The sequence below is a fragment of the Barbatula barbatula genome (genome assembly GCF_947034865.1).
Source record: "Barbatula barbatula genome assembly, chromosome: 5".
Taxonomy (NCBI): Eukaryota; Metazoa; Chordata; class Actinopteri; order Cypriniformes; family Nemacheilidae; genus Barbatula; species Barbatula barbatula.
In genome coordinates, this window is record NC_136769.1 from 4,583,243 (window position 1) to 4,604,346 (window position 21,104).

Below are 21,104 nucleotides of genomic sequence, written 5' to 3' on the forward strand. Positions count from 1 at the left end.
TTTCTTCTTTAAATTCATGTGCCCTCATAATCTGCAGTTAAAATCTGAAAATGCACTTCCGCCCTGTACTGACTATCCATCTGAACGACGTAAATTAGACGGCTTGGGCGGAGCATCTGTTAACTCCTCCCCTTCAAATGTCATTCTGCTGGCGGTTCCGTTTCAAAATCAACACAGCCGCTGTTTTACACATCCAATCAATTCGCAGTGAAAAACGCAAGCCACGCCCACTCATGTCCTCCTTGTGTCAGAATACGGAAGTAAAATGATCGCAACTTTTGGTTCAAGGGGACTTTAAATACTATACTTCAAAGAAAACAAGTTCACGCTCATGTTCAATCGTCATCGAACATCTGACCCGATCGAGGCCATGGAAGATTCTCGGTAGGGTCAAATCTGGCCTTGAATATATAATGGGGACAAATGAGTGTCCTGCCATGATCTCAGTCTTTTTGTCATTCCTGGGGTTTTGAAATTCAACAAACATTTGAACGACACCTAAAATACGCGTGTTATTATTAGCACGAGGACACATTACAGCTGTTTTAAACCATCGAATACAGCAGATTAGACATTAGATGCGTTTGCACGCGTCGACCAGCAGATGTCGTCCGTGAGCTTCGACATCACACATTTTGACCGCTACGTATAAAAACTACATATATCTAAAAACGTATATCTAAACTTACATACTTACAGAACGATTCTCTGTAAACTTGACATAAGCAGGTGCTTACTTTGGTCTGCCAGTCATCTCACGCAGGCAAGTATTTGGCCGCGCGTTGACGTCATCGGTCCGCGCCGTCGAGGTCCGTTCGCTCACGGTACGACTGTCACGCCGCAGTTTCCATCATCTATAGGTCAAAGCAGCAATGATTCGCTCGGTGTCTTTACTCAAATACTCTTTAAGTGTTTCTCAGCGGGCTCATGTCAGACTGTTATCATCCACCAGAGGGATAACAAACAGAATAGTGCCCGCGACATTCGCCGGAGGTACATGTTTGAATGATTTTAATGATGAAGTTCAATTTAAAGTCACCATAGTGTGTTATTCATACTAATTTGCACACGGGATTTGTGTAGAATTGTAGTTTAATGCGAAGTTGAATAAAACTAGTATTAGAATGTAGTTTCGTAAAATGTAGTATACTCTACCCATGGCATGGCGCTATAGTATACACTTGGTTAATACTACAGAATATTGTAGTGTACATCAACAAAGTTGAATTGATCCCCATGCTGTCATTTAGTATCTAGGAAGGTATTGTTCACGTGGGTGTAAATAACTGTTGTTTACATCCCTGATAGCACACATACATCTGGCTTACGTCTATTTGACGTCAGCATTTACATCTGTAATACATAGTTTGCTCTGTATGAGATGTCTGCTGTCAGACGTCATATAAACATCGACAATACAACTGTAAATGATTATGATTTAGACTGGATGTAAAGCTGCTCTTTCTAAGATTTAGCAGATGTTTCTAGATCTTTAGCAGACGTATTCCAGACGTCTCCGAGACGTATATATTTCAGATATATTGCAGATGTAAATGCAGACGTCAAGTAGACGTAAGACAGATGGATTGTGCCATCTTGGATACATACTATAGTTCCGTTCTTAAGCAGAGAGTGTTGAGCATCCACAGCCAACCTAACACAAACTCAAAACCACACTACAGGATGTATAAAGCATCAGTGCTGATAATAATTCTGTTATTCTTAAACAGCCGACACAAATGGCAGACCTGTCAGAATCTGGAGCTCGAGCTCTACCGGTGCCCGTGTGCTTCAGCGCACATACAGCACTCAACAAGCAGAACCTGTAGAAGAAGAGCAGCTCCACAGCATCATCAGTGACACGGAGAGCATTCAAGGTATCAACGATTCAACTGTGTCTATCGACTATAAGTTGTTTTGAATAGTTCACCCAAAGAAGGAATTCTCTTATTGCTGATTCACTTATGACGTAGTTACTGTGATGAACAAACAAGCAGATATTAAAGTCTAAAAATGCATCTATTCTATCAGGATCCTTCTCCAAACATGAGTTCCAAGCGGAGACGAAAAAACTGCTGGATATTGTGGCCAGGTCACTGTATTCTGAGAAGGAGGTAAAGAATATATTAGAGCAGGGGTGTCAAACATACGGCCCGCGGGCCGTATCCGGCCCGATAAGGCGTCCAATACGGCCCGAGGGAAGATTTGAAAAATAATACAAATATGAAATAAAAGTTTATTATTATTTTAATTAATTTAAAGTTTATTAATACAATCAGGTTTTCGCTGCCATATTATGTTTTGTTTTATTACATTTTTTATTTTATCATTGATCATTTAATTGGGCTTCTGCCGGAACCCCTAACAAGCATGCGCATTCTAAAGCGCCGCCTACATTTCGAAAACAAAGTCGGCTAAGTTGTGCGGCAAGGACCAGTGATTTTAAAATGTCCAAATAAAGAAAACTGACGGAAGAAGACGTATTTCTTCTGTGAGTTCAACGGTAGGCCGGTATGTTTAATCTGCTCACAAGCCGTGGCTGTGCAAAACGAGTACAATATTAAACGGCACACACGCAGAGAAATATGATAAATACACTGGACAACTTCGAAAAGAGATGTCAGGAATTAAAATCATAATGCAGATGCGATCTAGATCTTTTGTTGTTAAAGGAAATTTCTAGTATATATTTAATGTTCATATCCAAAGTGAAGTTGTACTACTGTACTAATTGTTAAATATGTTAAGGCAGTTTTTCCTATTAGTGAATTATATTGTATAGCTTGTATGGTTCATATTTAATGTGACCGTCTGTACACAAATAGAGTCTGTTGCATTTTTGTCATTACTAGTTTAAAAAGTATCTGACAAAAAATATTCATATTCAAAGGAAAGGGTTTTGATTGCCTTTACCTAAACAAAATATTTTTTTCAAAGAGGAATAAGAGTGTTATTGAACCGTTCTGAGGATTTATTAAATGCACCTTTTACAGAACAGTATGTCTTTCTAGTTTTTTTGCTAATTCATTTGTAATTTGGTGCAATATGGTTTAAAAAAGGTGATTCGGCCCGCACATTGTCACTTTTCTCTCCATCCGGCCCTTACCCTAAAATGAGTTTGACACCCCTGTATTAGAGGAACAAGGCATTCAGCTCGGTTCTGTTAGCGCCTGAATCGTGATGATTTTTGCCCTGTTAGGTGTTCATCAGAGAGCTCATCTCTAACGGCAGTGATGCGCTGGAGAAACTGCGGCACAAGATGATGACATCGGGCGGTGACGCAGCACCGATGGAGATCCACCTGCAGACCGATGCAGCCAAAGGAACCTTCACTATCCAGGTATCCTGCACCAATGAAACCCCTCGATCAAAAACACAGCGTGTTTGAAACCGTCTCGGATACCAGATGATGCATTAATCAAACTTTCCATATGAATTGAATTTCAAATGTTTTGATTGTGCTATATATATATACTAAGAAAATCCACGTTGTGTTCAAAAACCAAATCTGACTTTAACCAATCATTGTTTAAGTCATTTAGGCAGTTCATATAATTGTGTATCTATGAGAATATTTATAACTTTTTATCGCAGAATATCTAAAACGTTGTTTGTCTTTTTCTCTCATATTTCTAGGATACGGGTATTGGGATGAGTAATGAAGATCTGGTTTCTAATCTGGGCACCATCGCTCGGTCTGGATCAAAGGTGCGTCTCATTGAACCGTGACTGATTCATCCAATGAGATTCAAGCACCTGGACATGATTTCTTGTTTTTTGCATCTCTCAGGCGTTTCTGGAAGAACTTCAGAATCAAGCGGAGGCCAACAGTTCCATCATCGGTCAGTTTGGTGTGGGCTTCTACTCCGCCTTCATGGTGGCTGATAAGGTGGACGTTTACTCGCGATCTGCTGAACCAGACGCTCCCGGATACAAGTGGTCCTCAGATGGGTGAGCGGAGTGAGAGAGCATGAAATGAAAATGAAAAACCAGATCTGATTTGTTCAAACTTGAAATTTTGTAGGACATCTAACTCATTTGGGTTTTGTGCGTCTGCAGTTCTGGATTATTTGAGATCGCAGAAGCTTCAGGTGTGCGTCAGGGAACTAAAATCGTGCTCCACCTTAAAGACGACTGTAAGGAGTTCTCGTCCGAGGACCGTGTCAAAGGTTTGCCCCACGCATAAGCTCAGACATATTTGCTCGAAGAAGAAAGCGATTCAAATGACTCATGTCTGTTTTTTATTTTCAGAGGTTGTGACTAAGTACAGCAACTTCGTCAGCTTTCCGATCTTCCTGAACGGACGACGGCTGAACACACTTCAGGTATGAGAAGTCTAACGATAAATGACATCTCTCGAGCATGGATCTTCCTGACCACTCTCTCTCTTCACAGGCGCTGTGGATGATGGAGCCCAAAGACATCAGCGAGTGGCAGCACGAGGAGTTTTATCGGTACGTGGCTCAAGCTCATGATAAACCGCGTTACATGCTGCACTACCGCGCCGACGCGCCGCTCAACATCCGCAGCATCTTCTACGTGCCCGAGATGGTGAGTGTGAGAGGACAGATGGACACTATGAACTGTGTGTGTTTTTAGCATGTCTGACGGTGTTTGCATGTGAGAGTAGAAGCCGTCCATGTTTGACGTGAGTCGTGAGATGGGATCCAGCGTGGCTCTGTACAGCCGGAAGGTTCTGATCCAAACCAAAGCCGCAGATATTCTTCCCAAGTGGCTTCGCTTCTTGCGAGGTGAGCAGAACATCCATTAACACATACTTATTAAACACTTACGATTTTTTGTAATGCAACCGCGATAAAGGATCATGATGTGTCATTTTGTTTGGGCAGGTGTCGTGGACAGTGAAGATATTCCTTTAAACCTCAGCCGAGAGCTGCTTCAGGAAAGTGCTCTGATCAGGTACAAACCCTGCGTGAAACATCTCCTCACACCCTCCGTTTCATGCCTGCGAGAGTAACATTTCATTTTACTTTAGGAAACTGAGAGATGTTTTACAGCAGCGGATCATTCGCTTCTTGTTGGACCAGAGCAAGAAGGATCCGGAGAAATACGCCCGGTTCTTCGAGGACTACAGCCTGTTTATGCGTGAGGGCATCGTCACAACAGGCGAGCAGAGCGTCAAGGTACGTGCTTCTTCTTTTTCTCTTATATAATGTGTCTTTCTTGGTTTTTAAATGGCTGCTGTTGTGATGTGGCAGGAGGACATCGGCAAGCTGTTGCGCTTCGAGTCGTCCGCTCTTCCCGCCGGACAGCAGACCAGTCTGATGGAGTACGGCTCTCGCATGAAGGCCGGAAGCAGGAACATTTATTACCTGTGCGCTCCGAATCGTCACCTGGCCGAACATTCGCCGTACTTCGAGGCCATGAAACAAAAAGACATGGAGGTAAAAACACACATGAGTTTAATAAACACAACTCTTTGTTTCATTTTAAAGGGTGTAAACTGAACAGGAGAAATGAGAAAATATATAACCACTATAAACTTCTTCCGGCAGGTTCTGTTCTGCTTCGAGCAGTTTGATGAGCTGACGCTGCTTCACCTCCGAGAGTTCGACCGGAAGAAGCTCATCTCCGTGGAGACCGACATCGTGGTAGATCATTACAAAGAGGAGAAGTTTCAAGAAGGCAAAGCTGGTAAGATATCAGAACAGTTGAAAATCTTGATTCTGACACTGTGTGTTCAGACCCTCATGATGATGATGATGATGATGATGTCATTATGTCGTGCAGCATCTGAGAGGCTGACGGAAGAGCAGGCCGAAGATCTGATGGCCTGGATGAGAAACTCACTCGGACAGAAAGTCGCCAACATCAAGGTCACCACATTGACACACGCTGCATTTATCAGTGAAAACCTCAGCGTTCATTCAATGAGAGAGAAGATTGGCCACTACATGAATAAACGTTTCTGCTGTTTGAGAAACTGATGTTTTCATTGACTCATGCTTGTTTGGTAACAAATGTGTGCTATCTTTTGTTTCTGTAGGTGACCCCGCGTCTAGACACACACCCGGCCATGATCACGGTGCTGGAGATGGGAGCCGCACGACACTTCCTGCGCACGCAGCAGCTCGCCCGCAGTTCAGAGGAGAGAGCGCAGATCCTGCAGCCCACGCTGGAGATCAACACTGGGTATACGCTCGCATAACCTAAAGAGATTCAATACATTACAAAAACGCTGTACCCTTACTACAATGTTTCTTGGGTAACACTTTCCAAAAAGCTTAAAGCATTCGCTAGCATTATTAACATTTACAAAAACTTTTTTAAATCAAATGTGGTATTTGTTTACATTGATTCATGCACAATGCATTGCATATGTGACACGAACAACTGTATTGGCATTAACAAAACATCAATCATTTACAGACACGACCTCATCAAGAAACTTCACGCTTTGAAAGACTCAAACTATGAACTCGCTCAGATGCTTCTCGACCAGGTAAAAAAACGCATGACTTTCACTTTATTTCATGTATTATTTCCATTCATAATCGTGGTGTGAAATGTGCAGTTTCATTGTGTTAAATACATTGTTTTTTATACAAGATTTATGACAACGCCATGATCGCAGCTGGACTGAATGAAGACCCCCGTCCGATGATTTCTCGTCTGAATAAACTGCTCACACAAGCTCTGGATAAACACTGAAGCCCACGCTGTATCTCACCCCGCTGGACTCATTGGAGCTGTACAGGGCTCTCCCTCACCACCTCACGCCCTAAACTCAAGATAAAGTCATTTACAGTATATAAAGACTTGAGAATCTTTGACATCTGTGGGAGTCACAGTTTACTTACTGTAAAGAGACCCTTTGCCATTTATCTGTCTGTAGTCAATGTAATGAAGCTGGATGGAGAAGACTGCTGAAAATTGAACTTTGTGAGATGAAGATAACCGTCCATCATTCACATGTTTTGTCCATACCTTGTCTGATTTTTTCAACACATATATTAATGATACTGTATTTCATTTAAAGAGTTATTAGATCAAAAATACATTAAAGGTCTAAAATGTTTTCTTAGCCTCTTTGACTGTTTGTTTTTTATTCAGAGGACATTCAGAGCATTTTTATAATACATTTAATAGAATGTGTTTTTTTGTGAAGACAAAACAAATGTCATATATTTGGATGTGAATCAATAGTATGTGATTCCCTGTTACTAGTGTGCACTTCAGTGCTAGAAAAGATGAAGAGGGCAAACTAAAAACTCCAAGGGCGGTTTCCCGGACAGGGATTATTTCAATCAGGATTCAAAGTTGTTTTTAAAACGTACATTACAAAAACTCGATCTCGAGACAACACAATCACATTGATATATTTTAAGATCAGTCAGTGCAAGTTGTTTTCGATCAAGACACTTCTAACATTTCAGTTAGTCTGGGACTAGGTTTAAGCCCTGTCTGGGAAACTGCCCCTTATGACATCGATCTAACCCAAAGATGTCTTTGACAAAACTCCTGTTAGGGTTATTGATCATCTGCGTTTAGCCTTAAAATGTATATATACACATATAAAGTGAACTTGTTTGTAGATGCTGTAAAATGTGTAACCATGTATATCCATAATAATCATTTTAGAAATGCCATTTGAAGTAATGTAGACTAGCAAGTAGGACATTAAACACTTTCAAAAGTCGTTTATTAGTCTTGTACGTGTGTTTGGTTACGAGGCTTGTAAATCCACTAATACCAATCATCATTAAGAAATGGTCTTATAAATAATCAAGTTTTCATGAACTGATAGAAAATCTATATTTAATAAATATCTTATTCTCAAGCTTGTGAAATGCATAAAATTCAAAAGTAGTGAGTGAGTGGTTGAATAAGGCACAAAATGAGTGCTTGTAGTTTCGGGATTCAGACGGAAGGGGGCGCAGTGATAAACGCATACTGCGATACTTTCGTTTACTCTACATTACACTGATTTTACATTCAAATGAGGTTAAAAATCCGCTTTAATAAAATATTCTGGTGTTTATTCCCCCTAACACAAAACAATTCATATAAAATACACATTTTTAAAGCCAAAACATTTTATTCAAAGGGAAGATTTTAAGAATCAGTGGCACATTGGGTAGGGGAGAGTGGGGTAAGTTGATCCACCAACTATGTATCTCTGCTACTGAACACTTTTATTGTCTTTTGACCGCACGTTTCTTTGCCCAGAATGTGAAGCACACGGGAGAATTGGACTTTGACAAGTCAAAAACAGCTTTTAACGTAATATTTTTGCACATCAGCTGTGGGGCAAACTGAGCCAGTTAACTTCAATTTCTTATTTTTCAACCTGTATAATTTCTATGAAACCTAAGTCACAAATGGGCTTACATGTTTGGCATTAAAAAGCACTGTATAATGCCAAGAATCTACAAAAACAGACATAGTGAGAACAGAAATTGGTGTTTCACAAGACCAGTTATTTCAGAAACGGAAGATATTGCAAATTTAAAAATATATAGAAACGTAAAGTTTGATTTGGTATTTTTTTGTTTAAGTTAGCTTTCATAAATATCTATTAGTATTTGTACGGGGAAATAATGATTGAATTACATTTTTTGAAGGTAAATCTTTAAAAACATGGTCAAATACAGTTGCATGCTCAGCATGTCTCCGTATGGTTCAACTCACCCCATAATGGGGCAAACGGAGCCACGCGACCACTTTTTATACAAGACAAATTTCGAAATAGATGTGTTCTTATAATTTGTATTGATCCTGATGATTAAATGCTTTCATTTCAATTATGCTTCATTTTCTTTCATCTTGGGGACCACAGAAGTGAAAAGGGGCTCATCTTACCCCACTCTCCCCTACATTATCTGACAAACTCAAGTGGACATCGACTCTCAAAATAAAAAACTTGGAATTCAGGAACGGAGTCGAAAGACTTCAACATCCGAGTCCTAAAACCTGATTGCGTCTCGATCATTCTTTTAAACCGTCACCTTTAAAATACGTCAGTGAGTGAATGCGTGAAAAAATCTCACAATATTTAAGCGAGATGTCTCAAACATGTTTTAGCCTTCCTGTCACTTGTCACGGTCATTTGACTTTGCAGAGGAAAACTGGATCAAGAGAATCATGGACAGCTGAGAAACAACTACTTAATTATAAGAACGTGTGTGTGTCCCATGTTTTTGTTGGAACCCCTAATACCGTCTCTCATTGTTTGTTGGCAGTATACTTCCAGAGTTGGGCAAAACCAAAACATGTATCCCAGGGTCAAAACAGGGTCTAAATTTGACCTTAGGCCCGCGGGTATGTTAAGAGTATTTTGCATGGGATCTAACCATGCATGGCACCCTGCCCCACATCATGCACCCTATACAATAAAACTCCTACATACACAAAAACTATCCTGTCATTTGAGTCACAAGAGTGAAGCGAAAAAAACAAGTGCATTTTTAACTTGTGGGCATATCAGTAATGCTTCAAACTCCTTTAGAGTTTCTTATTTAAAGAATGATTTAAAGTTTTGCACAAAAAGGAAAACAGGTGTTATATTCTGTTGTGTTAACTGTAACCCGAACAAATCTTTGCTCGGCTGTATGATGTTTTAATGCACATGTAGTGAAAACAAGGAGAGATTGTGTCTGTTGCACACAGTTTATTTAACAATATGGTATATAAGTACGAAACAAGTTCTTAACCAGTTTATACAGCGATCTCAATCTTTTTTCCTTTTATTTACAGTGTCATCGAGCTGCATGATTTACATTAAAGAATCGTTCACCTTCAATTCAAGTTTCATGGAGAAAAAAAAGAGGTCGACTGAAGAACTCTGAAGAAATCAGCAGTCAGACGAAACTCCGGCCTCATAAGTGAAGCAGAGGGGGACATCATTGATGTTTCAGAGATCAAACAAGAAAACGGAGGAAGATTTTTCCTACATCTTTAGCAACAACTACTGAATTCAGGCCAATAAATTAACGCATTTGGGCACCTTGAAAAATAAGAGCAACTTTTCACCATTTGCTCGTGTTCGTGTGTGTGCAGTAGCCAAGGCTCCTTTCTGTACAAATGAATACAGGTCCTCTGTACAAACTCCACAGTCTGGAGAGAAAAAGGCTGCGCGTGTCCTTTTCCAAACCTGGTAAATGTGAATACAGACGGGAATGAGGATTAATCCTAATTCCACACCAAATATCTTACAGTCCCTAAACGGCACACACACACAGAAAGAAAAATGCATTTCAGCTTGCAAACATCCAAAACGAAAGTCTTCAATAATAAAATCAAATATTTTGCCTTGAGAAATTTCATTAAAAAGTCCATAACACCCCTGCCCGAGAACAAAAAACAAAACAAATTAAAAACGTAACACATGGACCGGGACTGAATTACAGCCGGTCAGACCAACCCTTCTCAAAAACCTCCTTTGTGATTCTGCTCTTGAAACAGTAAATTGAATCCCTCCAACAGAGGAAAAAGCAGTCCACTGGTTGTGTAAACCTTTTAAAGTTTGTTACTTTGTTGTATTCTGACGAAACAAAATTCAGTACAACGTGCACCGTTGTCCTTCAGAACGTCTCTTAATGCTACAATCCCTCGACAAACTTCTCTAACGTATCTCCCGTGGTGTCCCCGACCATACTCAAGTCGTTAGTTAGTCCTCCACGGTTTGGGGTGTTCAGCTGAGGAAGCATTGCACTCTGCTCAGGTGTGCACAAGTGAGCCTGGTCCATGGGTCCCGGCATGGGTCCCACGAGGTTCGGGTGAGAGGAGTGCAGGGCAGCGTGCTGCGGCGAGGGCTGAGGCTGCATGCGTGGGGACGGGCTGGAATGTGGTGGTTGTTGGGAGGGGGGACGGGGCGATTGCACGGGGGCGGGAGACCTCACCTGGTTGCCCAGGGTGTTGCCCATGGCCTGCTGCTGTCCTGCAAGCATGTGGGGTTGTGGGCTCATGGAAGAGGCCTGTGCTGGGGAACCCATCTGTTGCTTCAGCATCTGCTGCTGTTGCTGCTGCTGCAGCAGGCGCTGCTGTAGCATACTTTGCTGGGCGTCCATGCTCATACCAGGCTGGCCCATTTGAGCCATGGGTGTCATCTGACCCATGGGCCCGGCACCTCCCTGCATGGCCATCTGCTGTTGCATTCGGATTTGTGAGTAACTAGCCGGGCCTTGGGGTTGCGGGAATCTTTGTCCAGGCTGCATGGTTCCTGGTTGTTGCTGCTGCTGCTGCTGTTGCATCTGACGCATGAGCTGGCGACGGAACATCTGCTGCTGGTTTCCATTGTGTGCTGCGTTCATCATTTGTCCCTGTGGGCCGAGGGCTGCCATGGCCTGCGTAGAGGCCTGTTGAGGCTGCTGAGGGGCCATGCCAGGTCTCTGGACTGCACCGGTCTGCATGGCTGTCATGTTCTGCATTCCTGGCTGAGCTGCAAGCATGGCCTGAGGATTCTGCTGCTGTTGCACCTGCTGTGGTTGGCTGGACTGATACTTTGCCGTCCGCTGTTTGATGAATGCAGCCATTAGATGGGGATTGGACTTGAGGATATTAAGAACTTGTTGCTGCTGCTGAGGGGAACTTGGCGATTTCAAGGTGCGCAGCAGGTCTTGCAATGCTCCCGGGGCGATACTGCTGGCCACTCCTCTTTGCTGCATGCCATGCTGCTGAGGGGCCTGTGGTGGCGCTTGCTGGGGAGGCATGACGCCTTGCATCTGCCGTGGCTGCTGCTGCATCATAGGGCGCTGCATCAGGTGGGCTTGTGGTGGCGTCTGCATTACCTGAGGCTGCGGGGCCATGGCTATCTGCTGAGGGGGAAGTTGCTGCGGCGGAGGTGCCTGCGGATTCTGCATGGCTCCTTGCATACCCTGTGCCCATTGTCCGGGCTGCATGTTCTGAACCATTTGAGGACCACGGGGACCCATCATCTGCAATGGATTCATCATGCGGGCTTGGTTCATCGGCATGCCGTTCATATTCATTCTGTGGTCTGGCTGCTGCTGTTGTTGGAGCTGCTTGTTTTTGGTCATCATTTGTTTGGCAACCTTCATTGCAACATGTTGCTGTGGAGAGGGCTGCGGCTGTTGTTGGGGAGGCATGGGCAGAGGAGACTGCTGCTGGGGCAAAGGCGAGGACTGTGGTCCTTTTCCCTGGGACCCAGGCGTAGGAGATTGGCTGGGAAAGCCCTTCACCATTCCGGCCACATTCTGATGCGGCTGCTGGGGCTGGTTGGCTAATGTCGGCGGGGCCTGAGGGGTGTTAGGCTGCTGCACCTGCTGAGAGTTGGGTGTCCCCGGACCTCCTGAGGTAGTTGGGGAGGGCAGACTCTGAGGCATTCCTCTGCCCTGCATGAGCGCCATGCGCCGCCGCATCATCTGCGCCTGCTGCAAGCGCTGCTGAATCTGCTGCTGTCGCAGCTTGTGCTTGATATTGAGACAGAAGGGCACCGGGCATTTGTTCTCCTGGCAGTGCTTGGCATGGTAGCAGCACAAAGCGATGAGCTGCTTGCAGACTGGGCAACCACCATTTGTCTTGCGCTTGCAACCCTTGGTGTGCTGCACCACCCGCTTCATCTTCTGGCATGACGGCAGAGAGCAGTTGGCGTTGCGGCATTGACAGGCGTGCACCAGCGACTGAATGCAGCGTTGGATGCTGAGTCGACGACTTTCCTGCGGGCTCTTGTTGGCTTCGCTGCTCTGGTTGTTGCTGTCGTCGTCCAGGCCCAAACCCCACTTGACCATTTGGTGCTCATGACCCTTTATGTTGTAGCAGTTGATGCATAGATCAAAGTCCTGTAAAAAAGATTTTTTTTTAAATAACCATAGTAAAGAATGAAGACAAGAATCATTGGTTTTATTTCACAATCTATCTTTTATCGTATAAAATAGGGTTAGGAGGAACAGTAACCAAACAGTTTTGTCAAAGTCATAAAAACAACACTGACCTCGCAAACAGTACAATGCCAACGTGTCTCTACGTGGTGCTTGCACTCATTGCAGGTATACACGAAACGGTCCTGGCCCTGGTTGTGAAGCTCCACCAGCATGCACATAGTGCTCCATTTGCAGCGACGCAAGGAACTGAACTCCCAGTGCTTGTCCCTGGCCAGCGTCAGGAAGGCGTCACGGCCATCCATCAGATCGCAGGTCAGAAGCGGGTCAGGATCCATAATCGGAGGCAGGGTGTTGACCGCTGGACCGGCATGCAGGTGGATCACAAAGAAGACCTGGATTTGATCAAGTAAAAAATATATATTTTAAGCACAGCAGAAGAAATGGTATTCTCTCCACAAACTCAATGAGAAAAGCCCAACCTCTTTGTGCTTCTCCATCGTTGCATAAAGCTTCTGGGACAAATCATTAGCTACATTCGGCATCCCAGGCTTCTTTTTGTTGGCGCGGCTCATGCTGCTCTTGTTCTTGTTGGTCTTTTTATTGTTCTTCTTTTTGCCGTTCTTGCTGTCGGCTTGAGTTCCCTGTGGAATTGGACGACATTACAAATAAATGCCTATAAACTACTACATCAATTTCATGTACAGAGTTTGTCTTTCGGACTAACCTCTGTCGTCTCAGTGGAGGCTGTGTTCTCCTCCTTTTTCCTCTCCTCCTCTTCTTGTTCCAGCTCCTTGATGCTCTCCTCTAGAACATTAGGCCAAAAATCTCCCTCAAAGTAGGGCAGTTCGTAGGCACTTGTCAAGCGGTCCTCTGTGGCCTGCTTGAATATGTCCTGTAAAACACACAGTCAGGAATTTCTTGAGTGATATGATGGGAAGTCTAACGTAGGAATGAAAATCTGATGACAGCAAAAAGCTATTTATTCAACAATAGAAAGAAATGGTGGAACATTGCACACATACCTTGTAGTCATTAATAATTCTTTCTGCAAAGGCCTTGTCCAGCATTTTTCGGTACCACTCTTGGAGTCTCTTGGGCTTGGGAATCTTCTGATCTGGAGGATGACAGTGGAAGATGTAGTCGTCCCCTTCACTTGGTGGGCAGGCCCATATATGGCCAGTCACATACCTGTAGGTGAAAATTTCATCCATCAGTGCCATAATCAAAAAAGACTTAACAAGCACTACAGAATTGCACAAATAATTTCGCCCCAAACACCACTCGTCTGCTATTTTTATGAAAAGCACATATTCATGCCCTAAACTCATGCCTTGTTTGTGTAACATTTACATTTAGCAGACACTTTTATCCAAAGCGATCTACAAAGTAGTGGGAAAACAATAGAAGCAATTTGTGCAACAAAAGAACAACAATGCATAGATGCAGTAAAACTGGTCTCAGTTAGCCGACCACAGTATATGAAGCTAAGAATTTCGGGGGCGCAGATAGGAAAGTAGAAAAGAAGTAGAAGACTATACTAATGGGAGACTATACAAAGACAACTACATAATCCGCTGATCTTGTGGCAAGGGGGAGATCTTTCCAGAGTCATGGAACACATCCGGAGAAAGTGCGCGAGAGTGATTTTTTCCCGTTGTGGGAAAAAGGGAAAACGTCCCTTTGCAATGTTAAGTAGAGCTTACTTGTGATTGGTTAAGCATGATCAAGGTGGTACAAAACCTACCCAAGTTTCCTGACATACTCTAGATAACCGATGAGGATTTCGTGGTAAACTGCAGTTCTTAGCCCCCGAGGCTTGAAGAAGTGAATACTGTCGAGATATGATATGTATACCCGCCTGGAAAGAGACAATGTGCATATTTAGCTTTTTCAAGACATAATTTATTCTTTGTTTCCCAAGAGATTAGTATTTGTGCACAACACTACCTGGTGTTGGGAAAAGCACATTCGGATCCATACTCCTGGACATGCATGCCAAAGAAACACACATCCACCCCGTCGATCTCTTCGAATGCAAAAAGTGCTTTGGTTCTGTAGGGAAAGCTTTCTTGCATCTCCCCAGAGTCAACAAACCTGCAGAGAAATGATTTGATACCAATTCAATTTTCTCTAGGTCTCCATCATTCTAATATAACATTACTTCGTGTTCCTGCAAGTGAAGGTACCTCGATTTCATTCCAGGTTTGACCTCTACGTGCTTATCAGAGCTGGCCACCACCCGCACAAACACCTCTCCGGCTTCAGGGTGATTCTGCCTTTTCAAGTACTTATTCACCCGGTCTTCAATGTACGAGCCCAGCCGCGTGGTCTGCAACCCTGATCACACAAGCACACACAGGTTTAGTGAACTCTTTGGCGGACAAATAAAAGTGCGACGAACAACTCAAGCATCAGAGGTGCTTACGCTTGGCAGAAAACTTGTTCTCCTTCCGCGATTTTCCAGACTTTTTCATACAGTTGTCACAAATGAAACTGTAATGGGGGAAAACAGCAGTTGTGAGGAGCATGTCACATCATTTGATCGACTGCAGGACAACGGAGAGATCAGTCGCTTACCCTGATGGCCAGATGACGTCATAATGCAGAACGCAAATCTGATGCATTTTCCTGCCGCAGTCTTTACATTCAACAAATCTGCAGGACAGAGAAGTTTAGATTGAATCCTTTTTTTCACAACACATACAAACAGCATTTCTTTTTTATGTACATTGCAATGACAAACGATTACAAATCAACGACGTACGGTTCAGAATCCAACATGTCATTTTTCTTCTTCTCAAACTGCTCCTTGGATATCATACTGGAAAAAAAGCATGATATTTATATACTCTTATTATATTTTATATGATTTGTACATTTGACCAAGTTTTCAGTATTTTTCTCTGGGCTGTCCAAGTTAAGGCATTATTAACACATCTATATTGTTCTGTTTGTAGTCTAACAAATCTTTTCTTGAAGCCAGTGGAAATACATACGTCTGCGGCTGTGCCGGGTCTTCTCCCAGAGTGACGCTGTCGCCCTGGATCTCGTTGAAGCACTTCTCGCAAAAGTGATACCTGTCGATGACAAGGCCATATTTGGGTGAACTGGAGTCAGCGCACGTGAGCAAAGGCAAACCGGCGCACAGAGATCAGCACAACACAAGAACGCAGAATGCGGCAGCGCACAAGTCACATGCCAAGGCACAGTTACACGTTAACAATCATATCAAATGATGAATGGATGCCATGTTATATAATGGACGGTTACAACTTTACGTCTACTATAGTTAATTCACTAAAAAGTATAATTTAGAGATGTGCACGCCATGATTATACTTCTACCCTTACAGATGTTTTCCTGAAAACACTATAGAAATGCACTGAACGTCTTTAAGAACAGTATGAGAATGCGACGAGATGCAGATAAGTCACACAGGAAGACTGAATTGTGCAGGTGATGTGCCAGAGTCTTCCAAATGATAAAGTTACCCTGAATTCGTTTTCAGGTTTTGGACAAACACAAAATGTGGGTTATACTACAGAATCTGAATTCTAGACATTACAAGTAAATAAATTAACGGATCAATCTCAATTCATCATGTTTAACCCATTGAACTTTTAAAGAGATGTGTAAACAATATGAGGTCGGCAAAAGGTTGCCCACATCCGAGTCTGATTTATCTGTGCATCACGGTCCCATACTACAACCTTCCTTTCTCAATCTCTCATCATATAGCATGCTATCGGTTACCTGTTTTGGTAGCTGAAGTATGTGCCATCTCTCGATATGGTGCAGAGCTGTTTTCCATAGCAGCAAAGTGTCTGAGGTGAGAACTCGAACTGTGAAAGACAACATAAACCGAAAATTACGTTAACAAACAAACAATGCAAGCACTGAATCTTTTCAATTCACCGTTTCGTACTTCAAAAAAAAAACAGATCAATGAAAAATAAAGGTCAAGATGGTCAACCGGTTATCTGACAACCAACCTCTCATTTACCCAGATTGACCAATGAGTTTATCTGACTTGCTTTAGAGGGGCCGAGTCAAACTTCTGTAGTCCTCACCTTGCGTCCACAGCAATACCCCAGACCCTGCATGACGGGGTCGATCTCCTGCTCAAAGACCTCAGCCAGCTTCGAGCAGTACTTATAGACGCGAGACGTCTTGCGATTGTATAGCCAGGCGTTATTAAACATGAGCCAGATGTCGTCCACGTACTGCCAGGGCTCTTGGTACTGCCCGGTGTCCAGCTTCCTCTTAATGGTGGAAAGGTCAATGGGGTTCTTCACAATGTCAAAGTAGTCCTAAGAATTACCAAACCCACGACGATTAAATCGCTCATAAAACTTAGAAAAGATTATGTCTGAATAATAAGCTAAATGGAACGAATTTCAATTTACCGGAATGCCCAGTAGGGTGGGATCCACAGGTTGGCGAAACGGCAAAGACTCGGGGTCTTGCCGATACAGCGCTTCTAAAGTGGGCATCAAGGCCTGTCTGAGCTCCTCTGGTTTAAAAACTGTAAGGAACCAGCAAGATGTTAGACAACCATCAAGCTACACACACACACACACACACACACACACACACACACAACTGAATTGTTAATTAGGAAGAAGTTATTACTTTTCTTTCGTGATTGGCTGGATTGACCGGAGGGCGTGGTGCTGCTGTTGGAGCCCTCCTCCTCTTTGGGCTCGGCCTTTATTTCTGGTTTCTTCTCCTCGGTATCCATCGGTTCCTGTTTAGGTTCTACAGTCACCTGCTCCTCCTTCACTTGGGGAGGTTTGACATCTTCATTCTGTCAAAACATGAAAGGGCGATTTTACAAAAGGACATAATCAAATGTTTCCTAACACATTACTGTTAAATGTACATTATATAATTAACATCAGAGCTTAAATGGATTTGTCCGTAATGAGGTCACACCTCCACCTTGATGTCAGGTCGCTTCTCGAAGTCCTGCTGGTCCTCCTGATGCTCCGTTTTGGGTTCAGCAGCAGGGTAGTCAGGCAAAGCCTGCTGGGAGTGACTCTCGGCCACAGACGCGGGTGTGGGAACTCTGTTATCAACACTAGCGGCCATCTGAGAAAGCTGAACACAAAATGAGAATTGACATAAAAACATTACAGCGATTCTCAACAAGTGTTGTAGGTCTTCTGATGTCAGCATAAGCTGTGTTTTGCTGTCCATCCTCACCGGAGTGCTAGGCTGCTGTGCTTGCACAGAGTTGGGCTGCTGCATCTGCATGGGGGGCTCAGGCTGGGACTGCAGGGGCGTGAGCGGGTGGGAGGGTGCAGGGGAGGAGCCTAGGACAGAGGGAGGGCGGGGCAAACCGCTGGGGATGTGGGTGGGCGTGGATTGGCCTCCGGCGGAGGCCGGCGTGGAGGGCTGGGTCTGGAGCGACTGGTGGCTAGCGGCGGCTGCAGGGGTTGAGGGCGGAGGAGGGGTGGAGCACATAGCGGACTGCGGGCCATGGGAGCCCACGGCATTCAGGGTCAGGTTAGCGTTCTGCTGAAGAGGAGAGACGGAGGGCATACTGGCTCAGATAAAGCACGCACATACTCGAACGTACTGTAACCCCACAGAGACGATCCATAAAAATTTCAAAGTAACAAGCATTTCTCTCACTGACAAACCCCTCACCTGTGCGGCAGCCTGTCCCGACTGCTGTGCCTGGTTTACATTCACATTCATGCCTGAGGCTGGGAATGACGTCTGGTTCATGAACTGGTTTTGACTGGGCGACTGACCAACCATGTTGTTCGCGTGACCTCCCATCATGCCTTGCGTTTGCTGCATCCTGGAGGGAGACATACCCATCTGCAAAAAACAAGATGATAAGTATATAGACAGAAAACAGGGCCACAAAGCTTCATTATAGATTCATGTGACTCTATTGGTAAACTGAGATGACACTCACCGCTGGGACATTGCCCATGCCCATCTGAGAGGGGTGGGTCATTGGAGACGGTGCCCGTGGTGCTCCCACTTGGGACTGGGACATCTGTACGTTCTGCATCGTCACGGAGTTGAACTGCCCCATCCCTGCAGGGAGTGATGGAAATGCACATTGACAAACTTTAAAGAAATTCACGCAACAAAAGCAAAGGAGAAAGGAGAGCAAAATGTTCAAAAAATAGATCTATACAAATAAAAACGTGCACAAGTCAACATGTAATCACAGGGTTTCTGCAGGTTTCACAACATAAAGAAAACACACACCCAACATTCCCAGACCAATTTCTTTCTTGCATACGAAGCAGTAGGCTTCAAAAACATTGTTAGCAACTGGCTTTAGCCAAGCCTTAAACGCAGTTCTTTTAAGCCATGAACACAAAACGTACGGTTCAGATCATATCGCAGATATTTGAGTCATGATTCAGATCCTTCGATTTTTCGGATCAGCAAAAATTGGGGTTCTCCAAACCCTTTTACGTCCAACAACACCACATAAATAAATCGCGTTCACATGAAGAGGGGAGAATTTCATTAGATTTATAAACCATGTTTCTAAAATATAACTTGCGATTCATAACTACTTATAAGTGTAACTCTTACCATATATACCGTATTAAATATAGGCAGTTTTAACTAGTGAATGTGAAGTGAACGTTGCACAGATCGCAGCAGATGAATGATACAGAGATGATGATACAGAGTAACTTCTAATACATTATCTTCTGGGCTACATCATGTATGCTATATCCTAAAGAGACAGACAATATGTATAACTACTAATGGGTATGGCACAAATGTGCAGTGAGAGTAAACATCTTATAATGAAGGACGAATCTTGAGAGATCAGATTGAAAGCTTTAAGGTTTCTTTTAAGGTAGCTTCAACTTGTTGTACACAGTAACGCACACATCTAAAGCTGCGGATGTTTCTTTTCAAATGCGTTACTGTATTATCGATCAGCGCATCAAAACTACCGCAATGACGTTTTGATAGTATTATTATGCGGCACACGTGATCAAATTGCGGCAATAAACACTCACCGACAGAGCGCACACTTATAATGGTCTTACGTCGTTCATTAATCTGATGCGAGACGCGGTCCGTACGAATCACGGATCAACTATGATCCACTTAACCACTACTAAACTAAATCTGTTTCATGTCTGTTGTACAATGTGAAAGAAACTCACGCTAATAACACGAAGCTGATTGGCTGCAATCTACGTTGCATGTTGGTCTCATTTGATGTCGTAATGCAGCTAATGCTCATTGAAATGCACCTGTTTGTAAAAAAGAACTACAACACCACAGAATCAAACGGAAGCATTGTAATGAGCATTAGAGGTAGCGTTACATGGCCGTAGGAAAATTGAGACCTGTTTAAAATGATTTAAGGCTTAGAGCACAATACTTCGGTGAATTTAAGACTTAAGGCGTAAAAAATGTGATTCGGGAATTTAAGATTTTTTAAGACCCTGCGGAAACCCTGAATCAAAATGGACGATATTGTCTTTCAAGTGATGCAGAACTGAGCTAAATACCAAATAAAGACACATTACCTTGAGGGACTTGCATGCGGGACATCAAATGATTTGGCACATTAGACATAGGGCCGGGTCCATCTAAACAAAAGTGACATTCGTGATTTTAATCCAACACTCTAGTCACCCAAACACGAACATCCACAGCATGAAAAAACACTCACTCGGTGGCCGGATGGCTTGTGCGGGTCCCATAGCGTTTGGCTGTGGAAGGCCAGGCTGCTGTGGACCCTGAGCGCCCATGGTTGGCTTCGACAGCCTGGACTTCCTCTTCTCCTCCAGCTCTTTTTGGATCTTGTAAATCTTCTCAGCCAGAAAGTGGTAATACTCATCCTGAATAAAAAGACAAAAACACGTGTCACCTGGTGTCTCTTTCCAACCCTCGAATCACTGCCATAAAGGACATTTGAAGCAGATTGGGTCTTTTACCCTGCTGTTGGCAGACTCATACATATCCCCTTCGACCTTACGGGCGTAAGCGACCAGGTTATCCATTCGTCTGTCCTTCAGTGCTGCAGGGTCTGGTGTGGGGAATATGGCTTGAACTCTGTGTGGTGTTTAGAAGAGTGTGAGAACTGTTCTTAAGAAAGGCAACACGTTTTATAAAGAAAGACATTTTGCTGTCTCACTCACAGCTTGTGCACTAGGTGATTCCTCAAGTCCTGAGTGACGTGCTCGTGCCAGGGCTTCTTCATGCCAGGCATGGAGAGCGGCGCAGCGGTGGGGAGGTTCCCCCCGCCGCCCATGTTCGACCCATCCGGCATCATCGGACTGTGGGGGCGGGATCAGATAT

At 43.7% G+C, this 21,104-nt stretch overlaps 2 protein-coding genes across 4 annotated transcripts in view; one reads left to right on the top strand and one right to left on the bottom strand.

Annotated features, from left to right (window-relative positions):
• Positions 1–796: 796 nt before the first annotated feature.
• On the top strand, positions 797–7,663 carry trap1 (TNF receptor-associated protein 1). Its single transcript, XM_079457136.1, has 18 exons — positions 797–993; positions 1,731–1,877; positions 2,032–2,114; positions 3,200–3,340; positions 3,637–3,708; positions 3,791–3,951; positions 4,060–4,169; positions 4,252–4,325; positions 4,396–4,551; positions 4,631–4,751; positions 4,851–4,920; positions 4,997–5,144; positions 5,220–5,405; positions 5,517–5,655; positions 5,752–5,837; positions 6,008–6,153; positions 6,391–6,463; positions 6,571–7,663. The coding sequence occupies exons 1-18, from the start codon at positions 873–875 to the stop codon at positions 6,670–6,672; spliced, it is 2,136 nt and encodes a 711-aa protein (XP_079313262.1). The 5' UTR covers positions 797–872; the 3' UTR covers positions 6,673–7,663.
• A 1,950-nt stretch (positions 7,664–9,613) lies between these two features.
• Positions 9,614–21,104, bottom strand: part of crebbpb (CREB binding lysine acetyltransferase b) — a 40,235-nt gene continuing 28,744 nt past the window's right edge. The window contains exons 8-31 of one of the 3 annotated variants that reach the window (XM_079457270.1): positions 20,945–21,082; positions 20,741–20,858; positions 20,476–20,644; positions 20,330–20,392; positions 18,733–18,857; positions 18,456–18,632; positions 18,009–18,320; positions 17,739–17,903; positions 17,436–17,610; positions 17,210–17,328; positions 16,874–17,113; positions 16,557–16,645; positions 15,800–15,880; positions 15,568–15,624; positions 15,381–15,458; positions 15,229–15,296; positions 14,990–15,140; positions 14,751–14,897; positions 14,548–14,661; positions 13,826–13,991; positions 13,528–13,695; positions 13,283–13,444; positions 12,914–13,195; positions 9,614–12,761 (exon numbers count right to left, since the gene is read on the bottom strand). In XM_079457270.1, the coding sequence (XP_079313396.1) occupies positions 10,563–12,761; positions 12,914–13,195; positions 13,283–13,444; positions 13,528–13,695; positions 13,826–13,991; positions 14,548–14,661; positions 14,751–14,897; positions 14,990–15,140; positions 15,229–15,296; positions 15,381–15,458; positions 15,568–15,624; positions 15,800–15,880; positions 16,557–16,645; positions 16,874–17,113; positions 17,210–17,328; positions 17,436–17,610; positions 17,739–17,903; positions 18,009–18,320; positions 18,456–18,632; positions 18,733–18,857; positions 20,330–20,392; positions 20,476–20,644; positions 20,741–20,858; positions 20,945–21,082 (5,563 nt within the window). In that variant the 3' untranslated portion in view covers positions 9,614–10,562. Of the gene's footprint in view, positions 12,762–12,913; positions 13,196–13,282; positions 13,445–13,527; positions 13,696–13,825; positions 13,992–14,547; positions 14,662–14,750; positions 14,898–14,989; positions 15,141–15,228; positions 15,297–15,380; positions 15,459–15,567; positions 15,625–15,799; positions 15,881–16,556; positions 16,646–16,873; positions 17,114–17,209; positions 17,329–17,435; positions 17,611–17,738; positions 17,904–18,008; positions 18,324–18,455; positions 18,633–18,732; positions 18,858–20,329; positions 20,393–20,475; positions 20,645–20,740; positions 20,859–20,944; positions 21,083–21,104 lie in introns of all 3 variants that reach the window. The other 2 variants (XM_079457271.1, XM_079457269.1) reach the window with 2 other exon arrangements.